Source organism: Primulina huaijiensis, chromosome 11 (assembly GCF_012295235.1).
Source record: "Primulina huaijiensis isolate GDHJ02 chromosome 11, ASM1229523v2, whole genome shotgun sequence".
NCBI lineage: Eukaryota > Viridiplantae > Streptophyta > Magnoliopsida > Lamiales > Gesneriaceae > Primulina > Primulina huaijiensis.
The window spans coordinates 2,317,098-2,325,857 of NC_133316.1; the positions used below are offsets into that span (position 1 = coordinate 2,317,098).

General features: G+C 38.8%; 1 protein-coding gene and 1 pseudogene across 1 annotated transcript; one reads left to right on the plus strand and one right to left on the minus strand.

Moving 5' to 3' along the window:
* The first annotated feature begins 378 nt into the window (after window positions 1–378).
* LOC140988952 (UPF0496 protein At4g34320-like) lies at window positions 379–2,509 on the plus strand (annotated as a pseudogene).
* Window positions 2,510–5,645: 3,136 nt separating this feature from the next.
* On the minus strand, window positions 5,646–8,279 carry LOC140987447 (uncharacterized). Its single transcript, XM_073455953.1, has one exon. The coding sequence runs from the start codon at window positions 8,149–8,151 to the stop codon at window positions 5,728–5,730; it is 2,424 nt and encodes an 807-aa protein (XP_073312054.1). The 5' UTR covers window positions 8,152–8,279; the 3' UTR covers window positions 5,646–5,727.
* Window positions 8,280–8,760: the final 481 nt, after the last annotated feature.

An 8,760-nucleotide genomic window follows, 5' to 3' on the forward strand; every position in this document is an offset into this window, starting at 1 on the left:
CCGTGGAGATACGAACTAGAAATCTATGTATTATGATGTTTTTCCTTAGGGAGACGAACTAGAAATCTATGTATTCTGATTTTGGTTTTTATTGCAAAATGTATTCACACATTTGACATAGACTAATAACTCGCAAAATGTATGCATACATAATTTATTTTTCTCAAAATATTTCATCATACCTCCAAAATCATTGCTCAAAATTCTTAAAAAAAAAAAAACTTGAAATATCTTATTATACCTTTTGTTTTGTGTCAATAAATAAAAGTGATTTAGTAGAAAAGACGACGTTGCTTCCCGCGTTTTCCATGCGCAACAAGCTAAGTAGTCATGCGTGCAAGCTATTCATCAACTCTCACACCACCGCCACATTTTGTTTATTGGTTCATCAACGCTTGCAATTCTCTTTAAGCTTCTTCTTTCCTCATCACCTTGCCTCAATCGTTATCTGAATCGTTACACAAAGTCCCATTTTTTTTAATACAAACTATGAATATAACTCCAGTTTTGTTTCTGTTTCTTTTCTCTTTCACGTTAACAAATCAAGTTTGTTTAAAATAAATTATCTTTTCTTATACTGGAACAATATTTGTGATTCGGATTGGATTTATTCAAGGATTTTGTGCCAAAGTCGTTTTATTGCTGATTTTGGAGAAATCTAAGGTAGTCCGTTTTCAATCAACATCCGAATATTTCTGTTTCTGTCTTGGTTTTATGGAGTGTGACTTGATTTGTTTTGACAGGTTCTAACTAATTTCATGTGGGATTTCTTTAAATCTGTGCTTCCAGAATTATTTCTCGAGAAAACTGATTTATCATTGGAAATTGATTGACCTTCTAACTGTTTGATAAAGTTTATACCCCTTCTGTTGCTCATTCAGAATTGATCAGTCTCTTTATTGGAAAATTTGATCTTTGAATAATTTGTGACTTTGCGTTCAAGATTTGGAAAATGGAAGCCAGAAATGGTCTCTTCTTCTTTTTGTTGCTGAGTAACTTGAATGTGAAGAAACGTGCAAAAGTAAGGAATTTAAGGTGTTTTTCTTGAATCCTTGTTGAGTTTTGAAGTAGCAGGAAAATAGTATGTGTTTTATATAGGTGAAGATATGGTTTGATGTTTTTTTTCACTAAAATAATATTTAGTTAATCAGATCATATTAAAGATGTATGATTCTATTAGTAATTTAAAATCTTAATATTGAGTCCCCACCTTAATTTCTGTGTGGATCTGACTTTTAAGTGCTATGGGAAGCCACATGAGCAAGAAAGTTGGTGAAACTTCGGTTGCAAATGCTATCAAAAATCTTCAGTATTCAGCTGAGTTGAACTCCTATGAGGCTGCCTGCAAGCTCGACGCAGATTTGCAGTCATTTGATACGACCCTCCAAGCTCGTACCAACATTAATGTCATCACTACTCTTGCTGCTGGAATATCGAAGTTCGAGCATTATCCTTTGATTCACTCCGGGAAGTCACCGAATGCCTTTTAGAGATGAACCAAGAAGTGGTGAAGGTGATTCTTGACTGCAAGAAAGACACTCGACTTCTGCTCGGCATTGGAGAAATGTTTGAAACGTGCTCGAGATAGCCGGTTAATGCTTCACGTGGCACTTCAGCGATTCGAAGAAGGCTATCGGGTTGAAGGGAAGGAAACTTGTGCTAAAATCTTGGGGGACTTGAGGGTGTTCCGAGATATAGGTGACCCATTTACCGAAGAGGTTTTTCGGGACTTTGACTCCGTGCATAGACAGCAGATGCTTATGCTACAAAGGCTGCAGCTGAAGAAGAACAAGCTGGATAAGAAGATGAAGTCCATTCGTTATTGGAGGAAAGTGTCTGGCATTATATTTGCGGCCACTTTTGCAGATGTGCTGATTTGCTCGGTGGTGGCTGCAGCCATGGCGGCACCACCAGTTGTGGCCGCCCTGGCAGCTGCAACCTCCATTCCATTAGGCTCGATGGGGAAATGGATTGATTCATTGCTAAAGAATTATGAGAACGTGGTGAAGGGACAGAAGGAGATGATCCATTCAATGAACGTGGGGACTTACGTGACTATCAAGGATTTGGACAACATACGCTTGCTGATTAGCAAGTTGGAGATCGAGATCGAGTCCCTCTTGAAAAATTTCAACTTTGCAATGAATGATGAGGTTGTGAAAGTTGGTGTTGATGAGATTAAGAAGAAACTGGTTGTTTTCATGAAAAATGTCGATGAACTAGGGGCGAAAGCGGATAATTGTAGCCGCGATACTCGCAAGGCAAGGACCGTGATTTTGCAGAGGATCATCAAACATCCGAATCATTGATACTACTAGTTGTGATGATAAAATATGCAGGTTGATGAATACTTAGATGATTAGCATCGTAAGACTTCGATAAATAATTAGATAGTTTATTCACTCTTTCATTCTTTTTGGTTCTAATCAGTTTGTTGGAAGCTACTCAGTTGTTACTAAGTATTGCTGGTTCAAACTTTAGGATGATTAATTGGTAAAATGCTGTCATATTGGTGGATTTGTATTACTTATTAAGCTAAAATGCGTGATGATAATTTGCTAGCAAATTTTTGATTAACTAGAACAAGCTTTACATAGTTCAACTCCGTGTATCAAGTTATCGAACAATTTTATTTATACGGGCTCATATGTGAATAATTATGAGTTGTGAATTATCTATGAATTTAAGCCCAAAATTAAAGTGATCATTTAAAATTTTGGCTATTGGGTTTTAATGTATCTAATAAGTTGTGAGCCTTTAATGTGTAAAGACATAATTGTAATTTTTGTTTTTATGATCGGATAAAACAAAAATATCAGAATATAATGGTGGACATTATTTATATATGAGTTATGGTTCTCATATTGCATGTTATCACGTTCTCTATTATCTACCTCCATTATAGAAAATGGTTCTAAAGAGAAACCGATTGATTCTCTGAAGAAAAAAAGCGTGTAGATCTGAAAAATCAGGAACTCATTCTTTTATGGATTCTATGGTTATATGGATTTTATCCAACAAATGGGATCAGAGCCACTTATATTAAATCATTGAGATTTTTTTAAAGTTTTGGATATTATTTGGTTCCATATCTGAAAAAGAAAATTTTGTTTGAAATTTTTTTATAAGACTTTAGATCTGGAACAAAACTTTGGTTGAATATTTTTTAAATATTTTGGTTAAAAAATTTGAGGATTTGGTAAAGAGATTTTGGTTGAAACTTTTACGTTTTCGGTATAGTATTTTTGAGTTTTCCGTCCAAATTTTTTTTTATAAAAAAGAGGAAAAATAGAAGAAATGGGTAAAATTTTCACCAAATATTTATTTTTCAGGCTTCATTTCGCGCAGGGGCTGGTTTCCAGCACGGAGGGGCGCGATTTCAGGGCGCCCCCGCACGCTAGTACTATCCAAGCAATCATAGGAGCGCAGAGGCGACATTTCGGGGTCCTCGCGCGCCGTACGAAATTTTTCGAGATTTTTTTACGGTTCAAGTTTATTCGGTTTATAGTTTAATTTATAATTATTCAAATAATGATAAGGTTATATGTATTTTAAATTAGATTGATTGAAATAAAATGCCAAAGTGACATTTTATGGAGAATACTTTTATTTTAAAATACAAAAAGATTTTGGCTTATATGATTTATATGAATATTGATCTATATCTAGTCGCATAGCTTCATAGCGATTCTGTAAAGCTTCCGCATAATTTCCTTCGGATTGAGCTGACATCCGTTACCGTCGACATTTAACTAAAAGAATATCTGTTCCAATACCATACGTGAGATTTTCATGTCATACGGCTCCTCATATTTCGGATCAATCTATATTGATTGATTGTCTCTATTATGTTGTTGCTAGCAAATATCACAATTTTTATTTTGGATCTTTCAAATCATTCCGCAGGAGATCCGAACCCATCTTTTTCTGATCCTTCGAGAAAAAGATTCATTCTCTTCATAAAAAATAGGATGTAGAACCAATAAAGATTTCTTTTTCGATTCATCCCTGACCTCATTCAAGAATTGTTTTCGATCCGATCCGTAGGAATCAATAGAAAAAGCAAATCCCTTATGATACACCAGATCTGGCTCGGTTATTTATAGAGTGAATAGATATGCTATTTCTTGAAATCTTTTCTTCAGATTCAAAATCGTGGTGTAACGTATATCCTCCCCAGTTCTGGCCATGTAATCCAAGCTGGCATTATCAATGGTCTAGGTTCATTTGATGAATGCCTACTCCAAAGGTTGACAATTCGAACACCCCATCGCATGATTGTGCCTGTATTGTATCAGAAGTCAGAACTAGTTTATTAGTGAATACATGACATAAACATTAAATGAAACTAGTCCTACCCTTTTTAGACATGAAGGGTGATGCTATTGGGGTACAATGTCCATGACTAAAGAAGTAACATAATGTGTTCCTAGAATTCTAGACGATTGATGTATGTTGAATGTTTTGCTTTCCAAGAACAGATGAACCCACATATGATACTTTTTTAATTGTCGTGTACCATTTAGCGCGGAACAAAGGTGTGGCCTATTGAAGATGTATGATATTACTTGTCAAGGATTAATCATGGACTTGTTGGATTTTTTTTATTGTCATTGGAAAGCATGATTGAGGAAAATATAAGGGTAAAATTTGTGACCTCCCTTGATGATTTGCCTGACTTCCTCTTGGTTGATATCATTCAAAGATTGCCCTTGGAGTCAATTTTCAGATCAAAGTGTATTTCCAAGAAATGGCTCTCCTTCATTTCTGACCCTCACTTCACTTGCTCCTACACATCTCGGAATACTCAACCATTGGCCCTATTCTATGTCAGTTCCATTCTCAAACCAGGGCACCCTTGTGAAGTAGGCCCTTATTGTCCTTTCCTTGGATCTGATTCAATGGATTTCCCTATTAACGTGTTCAGAACTAAGCTACGACAAAGACAAAGAGGAACATTTTCTTTACAACTGACGCGATCTGGTCGTGATTTGCTACTGTTTTATGGGTTGAGTAACACATATGATACTTCTACTTTCCGCATTTGCGACCCATTAACTTTTGAATGGTTCACTCTCTCGCAATTTAAAGGGCATGTAATACGATATCTAGAAGTTGGCTTCATGGTATAAGAGGATGGCTCGTTTTGGGTTGTGCATATTATACCACATCAGCCCACACATTTACTCAGTTTCCTTGTTTTTCATTCAGCTAAGGGTAAATGGTGCATAAAAAAACGGTAAATACTCTCCCTGTTGAGTTGATAGGCCCAAGAGGACTATAGTTCATAATGTAAAAGTTATACTGACAAAATATATGAATGTTCTTTGTTTTCTCATTAAGAAATATGCGGTGTGTTGACTGTTATTTATTATAATTAAAGTGTTATGCAGTATTTTCAAGATTTTTTATCTGGTTCACCAATTCAATAATTTGTTGGCGAAAAAATATAGTGAAACGATATTTTAATCTTAGCATTGCTACTTTTCTTCAAAATGTTCTCAATATTTTTTAATTCTGCAGAAGAAGCTAATTTCTGCAATGCAAATTAATAATGAATGACGAATTAATGTATTAGGTGCATATAAATTTCTACATAAGAATGATCCCACTTATTCGCACCTACAAAAAGGGCAAGATAGAAATAACAAAGTGATTGTTTGGAAATATATTTTTGGATTAATTCTATGTATAAAGCAAACATGATCGGTGAATATAAAGTACTCCTTAATATCCTGGGATAACTGGTGGTGGTGGGGATGCATAACTTGCCCCCAAGTGTGGGGGGAGGACGATTGGTTTGAAAACCGGAGGAGGTGGTGATAGTTGAGGAGCTAGAGGTGGTGGTGGAGAGAACAATGGTGGTGGTGGTGATTGGAAAGGAGGTGGGGGAGATAAAACTGGTGGAGGTGGTGAATGGACAGGTGGCGGCGGCGGTGGTGATTGGACAGGAGGTGGGGGAGATAAAACAGGTGGAGGCGGTGAATGGACAGGTGGAGGCGGAGAGTGCACATGTGGTGGTGGAGAGAAAACAAGGGGTGGGGGTGGGGAGTGAATTGGTGGAGGAGGTGGGGAGTGGACAGGCGGCTGTGGTGGTGAGTACACTGGAGGTGGAGGAGAAACAACCGGGCGTGGTGGTGGTGAGTACGTTGGAGGTGGAGGTGGGGGAGATAAAACTGGTGGAGGAGGAGAGTGCACATGTGGTGGTGGAGAGAAAACAAGGGGTGGGGGTGGGGAGTACATTGGTGGAGGAGGTGGGGAGTGGACAGGTGGCTGTGGTGGTGAGTACACTGGAGGTGGAGGAGAAACAACCGGACGTGGTGGTGGTGAGTACGTTGGAGGTGGAGGGGAGACAACCGGAGATGGTGGTGGTGAGTACACTGGAGGTGGAGGGGAGAAAACAGGAGGTGGTGACTGAACAGGCGGTGGGGGTGAGAAGACTGGTGGTAGAGGGGATGAATGAACATGCGGTGGAGGGGAGAATATAGGTGGTGGAGCTGAATTCGCACGTCGCTGTGGGGGGATAACTGGAATAGGTGACCCAATGGGTGGTGGGGGTGATGTGTAGGATCCACCGATTGTATATGGAATCGGTTTCTCTGCTTTAGGAGCAATCGGAATTGGAGTATGCTTCGGAGCTGGAGGTTGGACATGAACCTTAGGTGGTCTCACTGTTGGAGGTGGAATCGAAACCTTTGGTGGCAGCTCGACCATTTTTGGTGGCTTTGAGTGCCCTGGTTTAGGACTTTGTGGAGTTGGTGGAAAATGGGAAGCCTTTGGTGTAGAAGACTTTGGTGGGATTGGTTTAAGATTTGGTGGTTGCGACTTTGGTGCTGAGGGGTTGGTTGGCTTTACCGTAGGTGGACTTTCCCTAGGCTTCGTTGGAGTTCCTTTCTTGGGGCTTGGTTTTGAAGGACCTTCATTTTTGGGAAGCTTCGGCTTTGCCCCTTTACCATCATTAGAAGGTCTGCATCCTGTAGAATTGCAATCCACCACTTCTTTCAAGGTTTTGTAACATTCATCTTCCGATCTTTGTTGCACTTCTCCAACAAAACAATTTTTATTCCCATTTACCATGAGCCCTGGTATGACGTCAGGATAGCATTGTGGATCCTTCGTATCGAAGTAGTTCGAAGAGAATGTAAAATTCTTCAAACTTGGCAAGGTACAGATACTTTCAGGCACCCTACCCCTAAGCGTGTTCTTTTCAATGTCCAAGATTTCCAGGCCTTGCATGTATTCCATGCCTTGTGGAAGGTCGCCCACAAACTTATTGCAGCTGATGTCGAAAATTGTGGTAGTGTTCAAAAGGGTGATTTCTTCCGGTAAACACCCAGAAAGCTCATTTTTCGATGCGATGAACTCGTCCAACATACCTGCCATGTTTCCAATGCTTTGTGGAATGCATCCCTTCAACTTGTTGTTGGAGATCACCACCACAGAAGCCGGGGAGTCGCCTAGATTCTCCGGGATGTTGGAATGAAACCGGTTGTTGTTCAAGAAAATGGCATCGAGGTCTTTATTGAACAACTCTTTCGGCAATTCTCCTTCAAAATCATTGAACCTTAGATCAAGGTACTTGAGATTGGGAAGTTCCAATACAACATCCGGAAAAGGTCCCACAAACCGATTATTGCTCAAGTCGAGCTCGTGGATAAGATTCATATGCTTGATAGTAGGTGGCACGATCCCACAAAACCGGTTCGAGTTTATATGCAGAAGACTGATATCTGATAAGTACCCAAGAGCTTCAGGAAGATGCCCTGCAATATCTGCATGGTTCAAGTCGACCCCAGCAACCACGGTGTCATTAGAATCGTCCAAGGCCTGCTCACAAAAGACACCATTATAAGCACACACATCTGCTCCCTCCCAATTACTCGTGAAGTTAAATGGGTCAGAATATATAGCCTTCTTCCACTCCTGAAGAGCAACATAAGCCTTTTTTAGCTTAGAATTTGGGAATGTAACACCTGTATCATCCGAATATTCATACTCAAGAAGAAGATCATCTCCTTTCGCCAAATGTAAAAGCTGGCGACGAGCAATATGTGCTGCTTCAAGATCAGTTAATGCATTAGAGAATGAAGAGATTAGAGAAAAGACGAAGAGAAAGCAGCCGAAAGCAAATTTTTTCCGAGGGTTCGCCATTGCCTAACCCCCTAGGACAAGCCCAAGGCCGCTAATTGTAAAGAAATAAACAAGAAGAAGTAAGGGTGAATATATGGAGGGTGTGGGATGATGCATGAGGCTGGTGAAGCATATTTCTTGGAGCATTTTCACCTCAAGTTGTTGGAGAGGTCTTTGTGAATTCTGTGCACAGAATTTAGGAGGCTTTGCTTATATTTCTCCTAATTTTTCTGAATGGATTAAAAGCACAACACTAAGAATAGAGGTTGATGTTCTTTTATGAAATTAATTTGGCATTGGTTGTGAGAAAATCCTGGGATTTATGTTGTTTGTTTGTAATATTTTGTTATCCACTGATGCTTCTGCATTTTGTTTGGTTGGAACATTGGATTTTTGTTTTTTTTTAAAAAAAAAAAATTAGAAAACGAGGTACTTATTTTTAAGATATTACGTCCATATTTTTCTGTTGCCTCATAATGGGAATAATATATTTCAAAGTCAATGATTTGCTAGGAAAGAGCTATTGTGACACACTTGAATAGTTGAACTTCACATATATATTATTATTTATTACAATTAATGACTATTTTTTCGAAATGATCGATGGAAAAATATTTAAAAAACATGTCA

Excerpts from the sequence above, each read along its gene's own strand:
- LOC140987447 (XM_073455953.1), bottom strand. The coding sequence starts at position 8,151 with ATGGCGAACCCTCGGAAAAAATTTGCTTTCGGCTGCTTTCTCTTCGTC.